This window comes from Catharus ustulatus, chromosome 6, assembly GCF_009819885.2.
Source record: "Catharus ustulatus isolate bCatUst1 chromosome 6, bCatUst1.pri.v2, whole genome shotgun sequence".
NCBI classification, from domain to species: domain Eukaryota; kingdom Metazoa; phylum Chordata; class Aves; order Passeriformes; family Turdidae; genus Catharus; species Catharus ustulatus.
Window position 1 is genome coordinate 36346562 of NC_046226.1, and position 21227 is coordinate 36367788.

The 21227-nt window shown below is 41.4% G+C and overlaps 1 protein-coding gene across 6 annotated transcripts in view; it reads right to left on the reverse strand.

The window, feature by feature from the left end:
* Positions 1-544: 544 nt before the first annotated feature.
* Positions 545-21227, reverse strand: part of DPF3 (double PHD fingers 3) — a 155260-nt gene continuing 134577 nt past the window's right edge. For 5 of the 6 annotated variants that reach the window (XM_033063590.2, XM_033063582.2, XM_033063581.2 and 2 more), the window contains 3 exons: positions 3764-3876; positions 2394-2475; positions 545-1373 (listed from right to left, as the gene is read on the reverse strand). In XM_033063590.2, coding sequence (XP_032919481.1) covers positions 1303-1373; positions 2394-2475; positions 3764-3876 — 266 coding nt within the window. In that variant the 3' untranslated portion in view covers positions 545-1302. Of the gene's footprint in view, positions 1374-2393; positions 2476-3763; positions 3877-17978; positions 20133-21227 lie in introns of those variants that run through there. The other variant, XM_033063589.1, reaches the window with a different exon arrangement.

A 21227-nucleotide genomic window follows, 5' to 3' on the forward strand; every position in this document is an offset into this window, starting at 1 on the left:
CTGCAATCAGTTTTTTTTCAATGGATGTTCTCAATTGTAAAGCTTTGTTTAAGAATAACTATTCCTACTTAAATTTTTTAATCATTATGAAAATTCTTCTTTTCATGTTAGCTTCAGCCAATGGTTCTTTTCTTTAGAGTTGGGGAAGGTTTCTAGACAAATTATGTCATTGGCCAAAAATGCGGTTGTAGAGAATTTGGGGGAGAATTATTTGGAAAATCAGTTAGATCTCGATAATTACTTTGACAAAAAACAGTAACACTTTGGAAATTCTGAAAGCCTGGATTAGGCAATGCCCTGAAAATGCAGCTTTCAATTGCAGAACATTTTAGTTTAGAAATTTCAAAAAAATTAATCAAAGTGCTTAATTTGACCTAAAGCCAAAATTTTTCATTTTTGCAACTTACATTAGATTGCTCAGAAAACTGACAATTTTTACTTTCTATGACCAACCTAAGATGACAATTTTTCTTTTGTTCCATATTCTGAGCTAAACAGAAAGTCAATTGCATACATAAGATTCTTCACTCAGAATTTTCTGAACAAAAAGAAATTATGTGTCCGGAAGGTACTACTGGCATTGCAGTGGGACAGTACATCTGAATATCCTGAATACCAAAGGCATTTCTAAGCATCTGACTGTGTACATACCAGTACTGCTCTTCCTTACACTTCAAACAGATTCCTAATGATCTGCCAAATCAGTGCATTTTATTCAGTGGAGGAAGTGTCATCCCAAAAAGTTTTGATCAGTGCTTCTTTTAGAGACAATGTGCTGCTCATGAACTGGAAAGTATTGAACTAAATGCAACTTTCAGAGCCTCCCTCTTAAGCACCCATGCATCTACAGAGTGGTTGCAGTAAAGAGATTTCCAGTCAAGTCTGTGAAGAGAAACACCTGGTGCTGCTCCCAGCTGAAGTACTCACCAATAATTCCTTGGGAAATATCTTACTACTTTTTCATTTTAAAAAAGAGTAAACAGAAAGCACAAGGCCACACAAAATTGAGTTCTCCATGTCAGTATAACAACCCTCCCCCTTCCACAATGCATGTGAGCCTGTTAATGGCAAGCAGCAATCATGCATAGCAGTGAAGAGATTTCATCCGGATCATTGGGAAAGTACACAGTCCTAGCAGAGCCCAGCAGGTCTGGCATTAGTGACAGTGAATACCACAGATACCTCTTCCTGTATTTGAGTGTCCATTCATTTGGATGTGGTTGTGTCTTTGTGTTCTGGAAGGGAATTGTGTGCTGGTATGGCAACACCAGGAGCAAGGTGTTTCTTGACTGCTGGAGCTCCTCAGGCCTGGTAGCCAAAAGCTGATGCTCTCTCTCTGAGCAGCTCCTGGCACAAATGACAACTCCAGCTCCCTGCAAATGAAGAAATCCTTCTTATAGGAAAGACATAAAATCCAGGCACTCAGCGTTTATGTCAAGATTGGCTTGAATAGTATATCAGATATTCCTAATATTGGAATTGCCTCTACTTTTGTGAAGCAGCCTCTTCTGCCCTTGCTTTTGTGTCCACAGGTTTTCTACATGAGCAATGCTGCTGGGGTGTGCATTGCAATGAGGTATTTTATATTTTCACACTTTCAATAAACCACTTCCCAGTGGAACACAAACCTTTAGCTAATAATCAGCTGAATTTCAAAATTTTCCCCTCCTGATTTAGCTTCATTTTTACCAAAGTTACAAACATTAGCTCCTGAATGCCTCATTAATTTGTAATTATTCTTGTCCTGCCCCTTATGTAAGCTGCAGTCATTCACACTCACAAGTCTCCTTCTCCAATTCTATAGCTCTCCGAGGATTTTAGTCAGAGAACCTCTAATGGTAAGAGACTGGTTCCTCTTACAGCCAAGTGACAAACTCCAATCAGTCCTAATATAGTCAAAATTAACTCCCTGCACAGGTCACAGCTACATACCAAATTTAATACAGACCACAAGATGCTCACCCTGCCAAGACAGAAACATATCATAGAGCAAGGAAGGTAATTCCCTTTAATCCAGTTCAGGCTCTCAGATGTTCCAGAGAGGACCTCCCTGTCTGAGGCTTTCTCTCCAGGACTTCTTAAAAGTCCAAAGTCACATTTCACACACGCTCAATTTAGTTGACTTAATTGAGGTGACCAATGACACGTGGGACATCCAAAGGTAGCCATGACCCACAAAAAAGCCATGTTCTGGAAGGAGACCAGACAAGATTGAATAGGATACCACAGATCACTCTAGTGCTTCACATCTATTGATTTTGTTTCTTTCCAGTGCTACCTCCCTTTGCTATTGTTTCTTAACCCTGCATGGTTCAAAACACCTTTCTGAAATTCTTCCCTTCTCCACAAAGACTTTATTGTGATTTTCAAAGCAGACTTCAGTCATATGTTACCTTCTGGGGGCTCAAAGACTGGTGGATTCAAGCAATACATGTGATAGCCACGGTCGCAGTCATCACAGAAGAGCAGCTGGTCCTGAGGCAGGTTTGTTGGAGACATAGTAGGGAAACAGGGAAACAGGGAAAGAAGGAAAGGAGAAGAGAGAAAATGATGTAAATTAGTCTCTAGCCAAGATGAAAACATAAGTAGAGTAACCAGCAATACTCAGCTGGGAATGCAGAGCTGCAACAACAGACACCAAGAGACTGCTGGTAATGTAAAGGCTATGAGCATCACATTTGTTCATCCATGATTAGCCACCATATTCCTGAGAGGCTGCAGAAAGCCTCTCTCAGCACAAAGACAGTTCAGTTTCTAACTAGAAAATCACTATGAGAAGTGGAGCAGTTCCTGTCCAAGATGGGCTCATGATGCAGGAGTGAAAGCTGTTATGCTGGGGATATGCTGTACTATGAGAAGAGGACAGCCTTTCCTGGGCTCCTGTGTCACCATGTTCAGATCTCATTCCTACAGAGGAAACCTTTGACTTAGACAGTTTTCCAAAACTCAGCTGAGTAAATTTTTTGTGAAACAGATGGAAGTTACATGACCCCACCATGTGGTCTGCAGCTCTTTCATATATTTGGGGTGAAGAAACTACTCTGAAGTGTCCTGTGATTTCTAAGGCAGAACAGCTCCCTGGGCTCAGATTTTTTTATGTTAAGGCAAAAACAAAATCTCAGGCTTCAAATTTATTCTGCTGTAGGGAATATAGTGTTAGCTAATCACCTCCAAAGTTCTTCATCCACTGTCAATTTTCCAAGGTTCTCACAGGTCACCAAGGACCCTTAGCATCAGATTTTAACTGCAAACCCCACAGGGAGGACATTGCTCAGCAGCAGGCTCTGGAAATCACTGGAGTTGGTGATTAGGTGAGCTTAGCCATCCCACTGGGTTTCATGTTTCCCAAGTCTTGTAATTAAGTTTAAAAAATCATACCAAGAAAGTAAAGAAAATCAGGGACAGAAGGAGCATACTTGCCTCTCTTGGGTTATCATGTATTCACATCTACTTCTGGCTATCATACTGAAAGCTCCCTGCAACAGCAATTTGTGGCCCTCCCTAATTTCTATTGAATAAGTACACAAAGTATCAGCATCTTAAGTGGCCCCATATGATACCCGTGGTAATTTCAGTAGAGACCAGTGGCTGAATGGGGACACTGGGGAGAAGCCCATCTCTGCTCTCAGGGGTGGCTCTTCCTTGGAATGCATGGAAGCAGCAGTAAAACAATGACCCACACCAGTGCCACATGCTTCTCAAGGGTGGGCAGTGCAGCAGCTTGCGGTGATGCTCATTTGCATGAAAAGGTAAATGGACTCACATCGTTCTCTGAGGTCCCACAAAGGCTGCAGGATTTGCACTCAATGCATTGCCACTGATAGGTTTTAACAGCCTCAGTCATGTTTGTGGTGAACTGCAGGCAGGTCGGGTGTCCTGAGGAAGATCAGAAACAACGGTCATTGTTAAGGTTCACTTATTGCTTGTTAATTAAATGGTATTAAATTTGGGAACAAAACACACATGGACATGGACTGATCACAACATGGGCTGCAACTAACAGATACCAAAGAGGAAAGCAGGCATTAACCCTTTCGCTGCCGGGCACAAGAGAAAATCAGAGTCATCGCCACCCATTCCCCATTGGCAAAGCAGTTTTATTCAGAGCTCTTAAAAATGGTTTGGCTTTGAGTTGGTTTTCGTGGGGATTTTTTTTTTTTTTTTTAACGAGAACAAGAAAAAGAATGAAATCAGAAACAAACCCAATTTCAGAGAGAGACCATCCGTCTTAATAGAAATTGGACTACAGTTTCAATTAGCGTTGTTTCGACCGGAACGAAGGACCTGGTGGAAATGAGGTTATTCTCCACTTCACAGCTTCCCTTCCTGGTGTCCAAATGGGTGGAGCAATTCTGTAAACTTTTCTTAAATGGAAGCAGCAGCGTACAGAGAAGATGCAAGACGGGATGGAAGGATACAGCTTTTAATTTTTTTAAGAGCTCTGCCGCCAAAGTCGGTTGGCACAGAAGAAACCAAATTGCACAGCTAACCTTCCAGGATCAAAACAGGAAACCGAAAGGAAAAATAAACCCAAGCCAACTCCCACAATGAACTAAATGAAAGGAATAAAGGAGGGAAAGCTAGCAGAACAGTCACATCTAATTGGGAAGGACAAATTGCCAGAGTTACAACCCCCGCCCCTACATGCGTGTCGACTTCAGCTTTGCAAAACAGCGGTATCACAGTAGCAGGGTCAGCAATGGGCTTTCTGGAGGGGAAAATACAAACAAACAAACAAACCAAAGGTAGGATCAGTGTTCCTTCTGCAAAACAAAACAAGACAAATACGCTGAAATGAAGTACTGTACTCCCAAACCACCCTTACCTGGCTGAGACATGGCCTAAGTCACCTGCAATAAGATGCTGCCTGCCTTCTTGGATAGCCCCATATTTAGAATCCTTCTCTGACACGCTTAAACATTAACACTGTGCATAGTCAGGGCAGGGAGAGACAACTGCTCATCTGCAGAAAGACTAGGAACACAGGTATGCACATCCAGCAATGCCATTTGCTTTTTCTAGAAACTGGCACCATAAATTGCGTGGAGTTTTCCACCTCTACCCTATCTGCTGTTCTTAGACTACAACCAATAGACTGGAAAAAAGCCTTTCCACTTCCACCAGCCTAAGTGCCTTTTTAAGAGTGGAGAAAGAAAGGCTGTTTCTCCAATAAGAAAAAAAAGGCATGTCTATGGTAGATGTGGGCACAGATGTGTCATCTTCATTACCAGACCTATCAGTAATATTTTGCTGTGTCATTACAGCAGCCATCACCACCCTACAAAAAGTTTCTGTATTTTCCAGCTAGTGAAGCAAACAGTTGCTGAGAATTGCTGGATAAGGAAGTAATGTAGGGAATCTATTTCTTTTATGTGTTCATGATACCACCAAATGCTGTAATAAGAATTTTTGTTCTCCAGTTATATTTGTATGGTTGTGATGCAACAACTAAGCCTGTCTAGCAAAGAAATGTGTATGCATAATTATTTAAAAAATTCAATAGAAAATAAAGAAGCTATTTAGAGAAGAAGGAATCAATGAAATTGTTCATATCACTCTTAAGCCTTTGAATAAAGAAACATCTTGACAATACTGATGAGATCAGATGGGCCAAGAAGATGACAGGGTTTTGGAACCCTTGATATGTCACCACAAAAAAAAAGTGACAGTTTTTACAGAGATTTACAGTGGACTAACTAAAGTCCTAGAGACCTTGAAACTGCAACTAAGCAAAAGGAGATGTGACAAGGTACCTTTTCATGCTGAGAGGACCACATATACTTTCTGATACTACCAAACTAGCAGAACCTGACATGACACTGAAATGTTCCTCCAGATTTGATTTACATTGAATGCAAACCTTATTCCAATACCAGTAAATAGAACAAATGTACCACACTACACATCAGGGAGGAATTCATCCCAACAGCAGAGAGTTGCTTCCAGAAATGTTGTACTGGAATATATCACAGAAAACAACTCATATAGGGAGGGGAATTAATCAGATAGTTAAACAGCTTCAGTTACATTTGAAAAGAAATAGAAAGAATGGAATAAAACATACAAAAATAAATCCCAGCTAAATGCACGCACATCTTCACATGCTCACTTGCCTGTGTGCACACAATGCTCATTACAGAAACTCCAGAGACTCCAGCTGAAGACCCTTCCTTTCTAAAACAACGTGAGGGTGAGCTCCTGTTCACTACTTTATCTCTTTCTCTTCATAGCCATTCCTGCTCTCTTCCAGTTATCACTCTTGGCTATTTTGTTCCTCATTTGCCTCAAAAACAACTGCAGGTCTCCCATGTGGCATCTCACATCAGTGGTGCCTCATTCTATCTGTATTGCAGAGCACTTCTTAGGAACCACACCTACCACAAGCCTAAAGAAATGGTCTCTTGTGGGCTGAGGACTCCTTAGAAGAATTATGAATAGAGTGAGGGCCACAGTGGTTTCTTTTTAGTAGCAATGCAGAAATATTTTGCAAGAACATACCAATTAATCCACTTGATTAGGCTCTCTCCGAGTACTGTGACTACAAGAGCTGAGTCTGCATAGCTGCATGTGTAAGGTAAAAACAATGTCTTTCTTCAGCCTCTAAGCCAGAAGCTTTTTCACATGAAGCAACATTCCTTGTGGTACCATGACCCCAACTTTATGTCATTGGAAAGACTGTTTTTACTTATGCTATCAGCATGGTGAGGCACTGTAGTATATGGCAAGCATGTCACTACATACTCAAAATATTAAAATTATTTTTCCTTTCCTCCCTGTTTTCTCCTTCTTCACAATCTCTTTCTCTGTCTTTTCTTGCTACTTGTCTTCAAAACCTAGTGTTTTACATGCTATGAGAAAATTCACACCTCCAAGACTTACCAAGGCAGTGTTAGTGAACACCATCCCTGCTCCATATACCAGAACTTCTTAGCATTCCTTCTGTGTCAGAATACCTGAACACAAAGTCCTGTAGCTGCTTGTGGAAAGCTACTACAGGTAGATTCAAATTCCCCTTTTTATTCCTAAAAATAAGGCTAGTTCAGGACACAATTTTCTTTTGCACACAGAGCAGTCCAAAATGTGATTCAAGTTAGGGGCACTGCAGTAGCACAAAAGCCAGAGAACTGCAAGTCTTCTTGCTATGTGTTTAAGATGGAGACACAGTCTTATTTCACCTAATTGTGTGATGAACAGTGTTTGCTGTGGCTAAGGTGTGCAGCAGAGTCTGCAGCTGAAACTCAGTTAATAATTTAGGTGGTGGCTCCACCCTGGGAAGCCCTGGATCAGTCTCCCAAGTCTGTATCAGCTCTGCAGATCTAATAGGAGGAGGAAGTAACACATATTTATGGTGTCACTGAAGTCAATAGACAGACCTCTAAAATACACCCTGGGAGCAGTTCTGTTGAAGGAGAAGGCAATATGTTAACATTGACGGTTTCTAATCTACCACAACTATTCTCTACCTAAACTTTTGCTATGCTGCAATAGCTATAAACAACAGACAGAAACAATAAAACTTGCAGTGAGGTTTTCAACAGCTCATCCCTTCGTCCTAAAACAGTATTTTAAAGTGTAGATCAGGTTTGAAAGCCCCCTCATCTATGTCAAAACTCTCCTCTGGATCTGAACTTTGAGACTGAGACTACATATTATAGTGACATCAGTGTTTCATATGCCACTGGCTTTAGCTGCACATTATGTCAACCAGACATCTGGTCAGAGGAGTGGGGAGGTGAGCACATTCAGAGACCATTTCTTGTATCCTTCACCTGGTACAATTGCAGGCTGATGGGAAAGAAAATTTTAATATAAATACCCTAAAAATATCTAAAAATCTCTTCTGCTTACACTGGCTGTATAACACTAAAGACCAAAACTGACATTAAAGGGCAGGAGCAATCTGCTGCTTCCAGGCGCTCTGTGACCAGTGAAGGCCTTAGAACGGCTCATTAGTGCTTTTTCAATAATGGATTCTGCATTGCAAGATTAATTGCAGCCATGTGCTCTGTCACACCCGCCACAGACTATTTAAGTTAACAATCCAATCAATAACCTTTTTCAAACAAAGGCAGAGATTATCTTGAGGAGGAAAAAATAAGCAAATAATCTTTTTTTTAAACAAATGTGAAATTATTTATACAGAATAAAAGGAATTTTTACCCAGTTTCCAATTCTTTCCATTATCTTCACAGTGTAGTGGTGGGCTTTTTAATCAATAGCATGATGAAAACTCACGGGCCTCCTGGCTATATTGCATCAGATTTATTCCATAAACTTTCGGGTCTTTAAACAACTATAAATACATATTACAGATATAATGGCCTATGTCACAGGAGCCCCATCCAAATAATGGAAGTTTACATGCAAAGAAAATGCAGAATTTCCTCCTGCTAGATTGAATAAGGTTTGTTGTGACCACTGCCATCATTAGACAGAATTATTACCATTACCTGTAGAAAAGAAGGGAAACTTGTAATTCTAAGAAGTGATATGATTTTATGGTTATGATTTTAAAAGGGACCCCTCATTTGTCTGTCTAAGAAGGCACGCTTACAGATATGCAGTGTCAACAGCAGTGGGATTAGATAAGGTCCTTAAAAACTTAGATTATCCAAGCACAATGAAGGGCTTGGCTCTGCCAGAATCCCAGGGCTCAAGAAGCTGCAACTCTCAGAAAAAGACCAAACATTCCTAAGAGATGAGGCTGGGGAGCTCTCTGCATTTCCCTTCCCATCTTGCAATGTGAAGGTGTTACAGTGTAGAGAGATATGCCTGCCTGCTCAAATGGAGGTACTCATGAGCAGAAGCCTTCAAAAGTGTTCATGGGGTGAGGATCCAAGGCACCACCTGCCACACTATCTCTGTGATATGGAGAAGCAGGAGTATTTCATTACAGAAAAATATAAGAGCTTTCCTGACAGCCAGGACAGGGTAGATGTTGGAGGCTGCAGTTGAAGAGCTCTTGTCTCACCCCCCTTCAGTACAGGGTCCTGCTGGATCCAGCTTCTAAAGAAAAACATAAAAACAAAAGAAAGTCTCATACGCACCACAGTGGGGTTTATTATTATCAGACAGGAGAGGAAATATCACCACTGTGAATTTCTGTGTACTGACTGAAGCAAGAAAACCTAGCTGTTTCTCCTAGTGTGCTCCAGCACTGCCAACTCTGCTAAAGAAGTGAGTCCAAAAGGACTCAGTGGTTTCACTGAATAGTCTGGTTGGTCTGATTTGGTCAAAGACCAACTCTCCTCTATTCTTATATGTCACAATGTGCCAGTAACTGTGGAAGAATTAATGCCTTTAATAATTGATGGATCTCTGAAACCACTCAGCTGTAGAAGAGCTTATAGTTCCTATTATTTCATTTTCTGGCCCTACAGTTGTGCTGGCCAGCATGGACAAAGCTAAAACTGAGCCCACAAAAAGAGAAGGGGCACTCTGCTGCATTAGCACCAGGACTGGTGGCCAGCTGCACTCAGGAGGTGCTGGTTTGCTTCTCAGTACTGCCAGTTCCAGTGGAAGAACTTCTATAAATTGCAAGCAATTGCTCAAATATTTGACACTGATACACAAGAGAGCCCACTCTAATTGTTCACCCAAGGCACAAATAAAACCCCTGTGCAAGTGGCAGTGGTTCAGCCCCAGTTGCAGTTTGGCATGTGTAATTGGAGAAAGCAGGGCAGACTGTGTTTTGAAAGCGAAGCCAGGGACCTTGGGGAAGTTATAAAATGGTGGTGTGTGGCAGGTAGCACTTAGAGCTCACTCTTCTTCACTGCCCTGCTGTTCCTTTAGCCATGCAAACACCAAAGGCCACGGGGAGTAAAGAAGTAAGCTCCTGCCAAAAGACCCCTCATCTCCAGGCACTCTCCAGAAAATTTCATTGCCTGAGGAAAGTCCACCCACCAACTCTACTCATGCGCAGCTTTGACTCTACAATGCTGCATAATTTCCTCTGAAGCCATTTTAAGCATCAGCTGAGATAAGCTGAGTTACAGAGGGTATATAAGAGCAAAGCTTGGCTCAGGCCACTCGTGTGCATAAACAAAACGGAGTCTGCACAAATGTGTATGCACAGACCCACATGCACCCAGGGAGATCAGCTGTGGACAAGGCAGTGTGGTTGTCTGGCACAGGGTGGCAGGAGAAACTGGGTGGGATTCAGGGGTGACCTGCGGAGCATGCAAAGGGACAAGCCAGGACTGAGTTATTCTGGGCTTACTAATGGTTTGTCAGTCAAATCACTCCCCACACACCCTCTCCGCGGTAGCAGATGTCCCATATCTTAGAGGAAAACTGCTTGAGAAATGTTTTCAAACAGTTTTACTGCAATAGGTTTGTGTGTGCCTTTCCCTGAGTATGCCCCTTCCTCAGCATGTACAATCCAGCCACACGTATCTTAGCAGGGAGAAATGAAAATAAATAAATAAATTAGAGGTTTTTAACGTCTCTAAAAACTGCCAACAATTATCTTTAGTGCACACAAATCACTGCCCTGGGAGAACACCCTGATTTGGGCTGGTGATGCTGCAGCTAGGCCCTCTGCCCTGTGTTCAGGTTTGCCAGAGGGAGAATGAGCCCTGCCGGAGTTTCTGCTGCTGTGTGGGTGTCCCCCTCCAGCCAGGCACATCTGCCCTCCCAAAACTGCCTGGCACAGGCTGAAACCTGCATCTCCATTTCATATCTGCCAGGGGTTTGGACTGGGGCAGATCTGGGGCACAGGTCTGTCCCTCGGCCTTCCCCTCCGAAGCTGAGCCGTGGGGACTGAGGCACACCTGACACATGCTGCTCTTTGCATTGCAAACATGCTGTGGTGACACACAGCTGAGGTGACAAACAGAGCCCTGTGCATGTGCAGCCTGGGGGATCAGAAGCAGTGAAAGCCAAAGGAGATGGCACAGGCCCCGATGTCTCATCGCAAAACCAGACAGCACTCGGCTCCCCCTCCTTCCAGACTAGCCCCTATTAACCACAGTTGGCCGCTAGACAAAATGGCTATTTCTTGCCTAAGAAAAATAATGTGGGAGCATTCAAATAACCTTGTACTGAAGCATCAGCTTGTTAATGCACTGGTAAGCCATGCCAGCGCCGTACAATTCCTGGGGGTGAATTAGGTCAGGGTGACCTCCAGAAAAATCAGCAGGCTGCATCGCTGCGTGCTGCATTATGGGTAACGATCTGCTAATTGCCAGGAGGCGCTTGGGCTGCTTACCAACACCAACAGGAAGGAAACCTGCCTGCAGGCACCGCACGGACTCCATATGCCGGGACATCGCTCCTAATGACGAGAATAAACCCATTTATAGAACATGAACTGGGCACAAGGACAGGCACTGAATGCTAATGCTGGTGCAGCTCACCGGGGCTGCAGTCAGAGACCCCCAGCAAAACGTGGAGAGGGGCTGGCTTTGCCTTTGGTTGCACAGTGAAGTGGGGGTGAGGTGGATGGAGATAAAAATGCAGGAGAGGGAGGAAGACTGCTTATCCAGGGAAGATGAATCACCACAACCTGGAAAGCCAACATCCCCTTTGCCCCGGGGACATTTTCGTTACCCTTCAACAAACTGCAGTGGAAAAAAACCTCCGGCACAGCTCCGACCTCGTCGCTATGCACTGCAGACTCCCCAGCCAGGCCAGCTCACACACCACAGAGCTTTCAATCAACTGGCAGGCTCACTAAACCCTTTCAAAATGAGCAACCAAGCAAAAATACTTGGTCATAAACACTAAAAATAGGAATGGAGGATTGGGTTTTGTTTTGCTTTTTAACTTGGTGAAGCCAACTCTTCCTACTGCATTAAATCCACCTCCCTGGCAGGCCATTTAGAACATCTCCTCCCCCCTGAGAGAGCCAAAATCCCCAGCTGTAATGAGTGGGGTGGTATTTAAAATGCTAGGGAAATGGCAGCCTGAATAGCCTTCCACGAGCACAGTGCCTTTGTTAAATCCTCCCATAAAACAAGATGTCAGCACTGCTCCTCCTCCCCGCTCTTTAACATGAACAAGGACTCTGCTACCTGCTTGAACCCACATTTGCTGTCCAAATACCTGGTCCTTCCCCCGGTACCTCTGGAGTTAAACTGCCCCTCTAACACAGCCACAGATGGCAGCACACCTGCGGGGATGCTGAGCGCTGCCCATGATATCAAGGCAGCATTTGAAAAGATTCCAGAGTTTTCACACTGATCCAACAAAGGGTGAAAAACCTGAGCCAGTGGCAACAGTGGATGGGACACATCATTTCCCCAGAGCACTCTAACAGGGGCTTCTCTGCTGGGATTATGCAGGAGAGCGCGACAAAGGTGATGTGTCATGACATGGACACCTCTTCACTAAAAACAGGCCATGCTCACCAGGTCAGGTCAGAAAGCATCAAGGCAACCCCACCACACCACTGTGATCCTCCTCAAGCATCAAGGACTGTGGGGAGAACTTCGGAGGTGATTTCACCCATGAGTCACAGAACAGACATCTCATAAACACAACTATCACTTGGGTGAGTTGGTTAATTTGGGGAAAGGAAAGGGGAAAATGAGAGAGTATTAACAATCTCTGGACTAACTTTCTAGAAAGATTAAGGAATGACTCTAGAGTAATTCCCTGCCAGCACAGTTCCAGAAATTTCAAATGAAATGGCAAACTGCAGAGAAATTATTTAAATGTCATCATTTTAATATTAAAGAAACTTAACTATGCAGAAGACACCATGCCATTGCATAGACAGTGACCTCATTGCTCTTACATGAGGTAACCACATACCATCTAGGTAAAGATATTCAGCACATGATGGGTAAAGGACTGATAATTGATGTGAACATGCTGAAAACGCAAGAGGTCTGTCTTTCTCACAGAAGCATAATTTACACTGTTGTTAATGTGACTGTATATTCAGACATAAGTAGAACCTCCTCACTCAACACAAACAAGACCAATTTAGAGCAAGTTACTTCAGTCCCTTGTTGAGTTAAAAAATTCCTTTCAGCTGCCAAACAGGCAGGGATCTCCATGCACACTCTCCATTGTTTGTAATGCAGTGCCAGAAGCTGGAAACCACTGTTTTTTTCCCCTTCTCTGTCAGTTAAAGCCTCTACTTGGTTGGAAATTTTTAAGTGTCAATAGAGATTTCATCAACAAGACAGCCGGTTTTTGCTTCCCCACCAAACTCCCAGCAACATCAATATCTAGAGGGAAGTAAGAGCTATAACCACATGCTGAAGAGCATCAGTATGAGCGTGGTAGGAGGGAGTGAAATGTCTTTGTTTATTCTCTAAAAAATGCAGTTTCAAGGTGATCTAAACATCTGAGTGAAGGAGTGAATTTGAACAAAGTAGTTTCAGTCAAAAGTAAGTGGGAGGGAAGAAAGGATGAAGAGGTGGCAGGGTGAAAAACTGATTTTCAGAAAGGTTGAGACATTTTGTACCAGTGTCTCACAAATAAGAAGCTGGACTTTCATTTTGGAGCAGTACCTTGCTTCAAAAGTTAACTCAAGGAAATTGTTTTTAAGAAAGAGAAAAAATAGTCACAAATGAAATGTTTCATTCAAGCCTGTGCACAGTTCGCAGTGGGAAAGGGTCATTTCATTGAGAAGGAGAGATTGTGTTTCATTTTGAATCAAACCAAAATCTTTTATCCTCACCATGGTATTTTTCAGTTCAGTTGTTTCAATGGTCTTTTTGAGTATATGTCCAACAAAAGGCTGCCAGTGATCCAGTGATTAAAACAGTAGGATGATTTTTTTTTTTTTTTTTTTTTTCTGTGGAAGACCACCTGGTTAAAATCCATGACCTCTTTTCTTGGAGATCACCAGACTTTCCACCCCAGATTTGTGAAGTCAAAGTCCTGGCCATTCCTTAACCTGTAACAAGTGAGTGGTGCTGCTTTAACCTACACAACCAATAACTCATAGCAGCTAAATACCTCATCAGACTAAACAAGAAATCAGCTAGTTCCATGGCAGGGGACACTAATGTCCCTCATTAAACAGTTCACTAGTCTTGCTATTTTTCAGCACCAAAGGAATCATTTAACAAAGCATATAAAAAAGTAGAATATTAATGTATTTAATTAACGAAAATTACATTCCACAGTATTACAACAATCTGTGACTCCTCTGACCCTGCTTTTAACTGGCTGCTCCATTGGCCAGCTGGATGGTTGCTCAGTGGTTCTGTTAATGGTCAGGAAGTTGGGAAATCCTCTCCTATAGGTTGGTCTGACCAGGCTCTGGGTACCCCAAATCATTCCACTTTCAACAGTTGTTGAGGGTGCAATGTTCACTTGTTAGGTGGGATCCCACGACCCACAAGATGTCTGGCAATTATCAGTGATAGCTTCACTGAGCCTAATGGGGACTAATTCTTCACATATTTCCATACCTGTAAATATGTAAAAACAGTCATAGAGGAATATAATGGCTGTGGATATCCTTAGGAAATTCATCTCTATTCCTTCAGCTCACTAAGTACTTGTAAAATCTCACCCTTAATGGAAGTCAGGAAAGGTTCTCGGAGAGCTAGTTAATGAAGAGGCTGCAAGCGAAATGAAGTCCCATAAGCTGGGGAAGATCCTTTTCTCCAGATGAAGGAATACACAAATCTGAGCAGTACAACAGCAAATTCAACCTAGAGAGAGTCTGTGGACAGTTAAAAATTATCCTAAGCCCCTAGGCTGATGGATGCATTCAGAGACACAGTCAATATAGAAAGATATGAGAAATCCTGGAAACTTCTCTTTAAGAATCCAAAGTCCAGATATTCCAGCAATGGATGAGACTTCTGACCCAGAATTCAGCATATTGTAAAAAACAAGTTGTTGAACTTGGATAAAGGGCTGGAAAGACTTTAGTGTTGTTTAACACATTTAAGCCACTCCCAGCAGAGCACTGATGTGAAGCAACTATGATTTGTGCCAACAGAGGAAAATTAATTTCTCGAACATAGACTTAAAGCCGTTCCATGCAAACTGTACTGCACAGAGTGCCACATGAATTTGAAAGCTATGTCACACTGGTTAGCACTAAAATAAAAAATACCCCTTTAGTGACAGGAGAGCTTTCCACTATTTACTATCCAATGACTTCCTCTCACCTTGGGGAGTTGGCCTCAGTACTGATTCCTGAAATCATCATGTGAAGAATTTAATGGCTTTTGGCTACAGAAAGAAATACAAAATAGCAAGCTAAGACTGCTGCAATGCTTGACAAAACTATCTCCAGCATTACACAAAATCTCTATTCTGTTTCAAAAAAGGAGGCTGTCAAAAAATTTGGTCACCTTCATTCACTTCCTGCAGTCCACAATGAAGTCACTGATATGAGGAGACAACAGCAAAGACTGAAGAAATGTAAAAGTAAAAGACTTCAGTCCAAGCAAAAAATTACTCTTAACACCTATGCAAACCTAGATATAAACTAGGTTTTACTGAGAAATGGTTATAGAAGATGAGCAGCACTGAGAAATTAAATCCACTTTAAAAAAAAATCCAAACCACTCAGTTTTAAGTCATTGAAGGGAGGCTGTGTCTGTTCCTATTCAAGAGGTACCATCCATCAGCTGAGTTGCCAAAAAATAAGTACCCTCTGCAAGCTCTCTCAGGCAGGCAGCAGAAGTTGCAAGAGCTTCAGCCCACTGCCCAGCTTCAGTGTTAAAGTCATGTTGCCTTTTCCTTAGCAGTGCCGTGGTTGGCTTGCAGATCATTCAAAGTGACCACAGCTGCCTGAGGCAACATTAAGCAAACCTGTTTCTAATTATGGATGGCAATATTAGCCACAACACCGCGCTCCAGAAATCTGTGCTTTCATGAAGGTAAATGCCATCCTTCTCTCCCACCATGGTTCACCTCCCATGGAATCATGAAGAATTACAGGCTGCAAAGACAAAACATGATGAAATAACAGATGTGACAGTAGAAGTTTCTAACACACACTGCAAGAGTATTTGTTGAAACACCAGAAAATGTAGTTAGGTCTTCAAAAATATGCTGGTGAGGTGCCATGGATGGCTCTCACATAATGTCATTAAAATCAAAGTTAGGGCTTAACTGTGGCGAATGTCCAGCTTTAGCACAGCAAACATAATACAATCTTTATACAATGATTTCCAAGGGATAACAGAGGTCTTAAAAACATTAATACACAATTTGGACACACCCAGCCAAAGCTAAGGGCAGTAGTCATCGCTTATGTGCTCTGCTACGCATGCCTTATGTATTTGAGGTCTTACTCATCTATCTTCAACACTAGAGATGAGATGGGCTACAGAGAAGTCTGTCATTGCTACAGAGAATTAAAGACTTGATTTTAGAGAGAAGGCATTATGTGTTTTCTTTATCATCTATAGGCTGATGGATTTAAATAGAAGTAGAGCTTGCAAGCTTGCAACACAAGATGTAAATTTAATCTGATTTTTTTTTTTTATTGCAGGCAAAAATTTGGAATAAATCTTAAACCAGTACAATATTCTAGTTCAGGCCAAATCAAATTAGCTGATGCTGTTTTCACTCCACCCAGAGAAAACATAATTCCAGCCCTCAGCCTTGCCAGCCTTCCCTCCCCTTGTCAGTATTCAGCTTTGCCCTCAATCCAGCCTTTGTCTAGGTCTCTCTTGTCCTCTTCAGCACAACAGAAAGCTCAAGAGAAGCTTAGAGAGGAACAGAAACAGTAGCACTGACCAGGAGCCATCACAAACCCTTCCCTCCTTTCTCTGCCTTCAGGTAGCAAAAGATTACCTGCCCCTATGAAATCCTAATGCAAAAGATCTCTAAGCCTGCAACTCAGATAGTTGTAGGATCATCTGAGATCAAATTACCAAGGGAAAATGGAAGAATCTAGGAGGGGCTGTAAAAGCAGCCATCAGATGTGTGCACTCTAAGGGGACTATCACAGCTGCCTTCTCAGCAAGGCTCAGAGGCAGCTGGCACCTGCCCCACCTTTTCAGCTGCCTCTGGTGCCCAGTGCACAACACGTGGAAAGAAAAGACCTTTATAGCCACAGAACAGCTGAGGACAATCCACTAAGGAACCATAAGCTGCTCTATTATATCCCAAACAGGTTGCAAAGGGCCACAGTGACAGCAAAGATAGCTGAAATTGCCTTTTTGTTTCCTTCTTCCTCCAGTGAATTGGTCAAAGGTCTTGCACAGGTAAAGACAAGGTCTGAAGGCAAGCAGTGAAGTTTTTAAGTTGTATGGACCCGAAGAGTAGAAAATCAAAGTACTAATGGAAATTGAAATTACACCAGTGAAAAATAAAAATTTATAGGGAAAGGCTATAAAAGAAGAACAAGAATAGTTAATTACCTGCCACAAAACATGCAGTCTATCACACAGATATTAAGAATCAGGCATCTAGGAGCCCATCTGTATAACAGAGCTTTATAAAACACAACACATTAGGGAAGTGGTCATACACAGAATTTCCTAAAAAGATAGCATCTAATCTGAAACAGTATTTCCTCTTTCTCTTTTCATTCTATACAGCCATATCAATAATCTAATATATGTAAGGGGAAAGAGAAGGCTCATGCCAGCACTGTGAAATGCAAAGGGAAACACAGCTTCCAGTTACTCCAGTGATTGGACTGGAAACAGCATAGGTAGGGGCAGGACTCCTTAAGGCAATGTCACTAAAATCTATGCAAACAGCTATCATACAGCTTAGACTCCACCTTTGACTCCAAACTACCTTAATGCAACTCTACCAATCTCATGAAAAAGGCTATTAAAATACAAACACATTTAGGAAGATCCTCTATTATCATCAAATTATAGAAAACACTCTTATAATGAGTCCTATGCAGAAGCACTTTTTAATTTCCTGCCTACCTTCACTATAGCTAGCAAGAAACAGGACCATTTTCTGCAGTCCAAAGAATGGAGAAGAGAAAGTAAAAGAGAAAAATTAAGATAATTCTTGGTTAATGCCATGGTTCATTAGGAAATACAAAACAAAATCCAGGGACAAAAGTCAATTTACAAAATGGAAAAGGGAAACAAAATCAATAGAGGAGGAAGTTTTATTTTAAGCTTCAAAGAGAGTATTATAAACAATGGAGAGCTTAGAAAAGTAAATGTACATATATGTTACTCAACAATGTCTTTTTAAAAGAAGATATTTGCACTAAAAAAGACTTTTTGGAATTGCTTTGGGAAAGTAATATTTACAGAGGAATATACAGTAGGGACGCTGGAAGCAAAACTTTTATTTGGAAGGAATATTACACAAACTGAACACACACCCTACAGTTTTCAAATCTTCATTACAGTTGTGCGTCTCATATTTTGATGAAATTAATTTTTTTTTTTTTCCCTCTACAGGCAATTCCCCACTGCAAGTTTAGAAACCAACAACACGAAGAAACCAAACCCATCCTGCTAAAGAGCCCAATTAGGACACAAATTTTCATTTAATTTACTTGGAGCATGACTACCTTACATGGTCATTTTTGACTTTATGCTTTAATCTGGGAAGAAGTGGGAGAAGGGAGAGGGAGAAGAGTAGAAGTTTGCTGCTACTGACACATGGAAACCTCTCAGTGAGGTGAGTTTGTGTTCTAGGTGTGCAAGAAATACAGCACAGTATCAGGTTTTCTGTCAGCTTCACCTAGTCAGCATGCATTTTTGTAGACAGTTTTTTCATTCTGAAAGCCAACGTAAGCCACGTTAACAAAACTACTTTATTTCTGCCTGTACCCTGAGAGTCAATCCCAGTAACTGTTGGTGTGGTTTGCCCTCAGTTTGTTTCTCCTCTGTAACAGGGGTGCCAGACAGAGCCAAGTCCAATACTCTTCTCCTAGACACGAAGTCATCCTGCATCCCTACTAGACTGCATCACCCAAGACAATGAACAGACCTGTGCTATTCACTGCGAGCAGATCTGGCAGCCAACAAAACCCTCCAGTGCTTGTACAAGGAAGAACACCCTTTTCACTGGGAAAATGCCTAACAACTCAGAACTTGGGATGTGACCATCCCTCCCTGCTGCCTCACAGGACAACTTAGGATTGCAGCTGTGGGAACTTGTATTTTTCTCCTGCATAGTAACCTGTGTTGCTTATTGCAAACATGTGGTTGCACCTGTATGCCTTTCAAAGTCCACTACCACTTCAGAAAGTGAAGTACGCAAGTTTTCTACACATTACATCGTCCTTGACAACAAAATCCACGCCAAGAGCACCTAACATTTAGATACTTCCCTTACAACCAACTCACAATCAGCTGTGGAATTACCAAAGCAAAAAAATAATTAAAAAATGAACAGAGTTGTTTTCAGTTCTTAAACCCATATTTCAGCAGAAGTATTTCACAGAGTTCTCAAGAGCAAACATCTTTTACCATGCAGAAGAGACACATCAATCCTACTGGGAGAAGACAGTCCTTTGAAATGGACACAAAATCTGGTAACAAAAAAATTCAACCACTGAGCCTGGTCTTCGCTACTCCAACAGTTTTTGTTCAGATTTGTGCCTAACATAGTACAGCAAAGTAAATTTTAAGCATCTAACAGGATAACATTATTAAGGAGAAAATAAACCAGAACAATCTTCACTTACCACATCCAATTTTCAAAAAACAAAGATACCCAGCACATGTATGAATGGCTTCTTTAAAGTAAGAGAGAGAGCAGAGTTGACCTTTATTTTCATTATTTAAAAAAAGTTTTTTCCTTAAAGTAAATATTCAGTCTTTATTTTACAGTAAGTGCTTTTTAAAATTTCATGTCTTCACAAAATTGCATTTAAAATTTGAAGTAAAATGTATTTCAAACAAAAATACTGTGCAACTTCAGCACTTCTTTCTTAAATATCGAAATAAATAAAATAGTTGTCTTTTTCAGTTTGTTTTTCAGTCAGTTCTACTGTAGATCAATTCCAGTCTGACCTGGGTTTATACACACACTTAAAAGAAAGTGAAATCAAGACTTCAAAAAACTTCTTTGTATTGCACCAGCTTAGGGCATCCCCAGAACTTCTCTCAACAGTTGGCAGCCAACTTCCCACAGTCCAGGCTCCTCTGCCAGATGGAACTCAGGTACGGAAGACTCAGGGAAAGGAAAGAAGTGTCAAAGCATCCTGGCTTCTCTCGAACTTCTTCTGAAATGTCTTGCTTGAAGGCTGCTGGAATCCACGAGGGCAAGGCTGACTGCAGAGGGAAAAGTACAATACAAAGTAAAACTAAACAAACTCAAGCAGACAAAAAAAAACGTGTTCAGAAAAGAAAAAACAAAAAACCAAAAAAACCGAGAAACAGCACAAACCAAACTTCCAACATTCCTTGCATCCTAGTTCCTTGAAAATATAGCTCAACAGACTGAGTTTCAACTGACTGTGGAAGCCAAAAATGAACACAAAGCAAACAAATGAAATAAGAAAAAGTATATCCAAAAGGAAGGCACTGAACACTGTCAATCTTTCTTATTGGGAACATTATTAAATAACCATCATTCAGCTTAGATAGCTGTCTCTTCAGTAGAGGTTAAGACCTTTGCTTATGAAATCCTGCTCTAATTATCTTGCTCTATTACTAATTATTTGTAGGGAGCTACAGGCATATACAGCATGGCACGAAAGATATTTTCATGAGTCTAAACGATACACATGGGGTGGCAGCAATGCAATAACTTCTGGAAAGAATGAAAGATTGCATTTTTCATTGCATTTATTCTATGAATTGACTAAGTTACATACTGCTAAGATCCTGAGCAGGATTAGGTAGCAATTAAAATAATCTCTTCATTTCCACAAAATGCAAGTGCCTCTTCCCATATCTTCCCACATCTCTTAAATCAGTTCTAGACTACATGAAGGTCCAAAATCTTAGGAGCTGCCAGAGACCAAAAGAATAAATCAAAATTATGAACTGGCAGCATCCACTTAACAGAGCTATCAGGCCTAGAAATCCCAAGAGCTTAGGCTTTTTTCCTAAATGTTATTACAACTTGTCTTCTCTGAAATTGGCAAGTTAACATTCATGGAAATACAGACAGGGACATCAAAATAATTCTGACTCAATTTCAGTGTTCTATCGTATTTATTCAGGTTGGGTTTTTTCCAACACTGGTAGATATCTGGCAATGAGAATAAAGATTGGTAGGGTTTATTGTAATGGCTCAGTCAGCAAAAACTCACCCCAGCTGAATTCCTGCACTGTGAGGTTTGTCAAAACAACCCCATGCAAGCATGAACTAATGCATGTGCCTCATACTTTACTTATAGCTACAAATTTCATATAAATAAG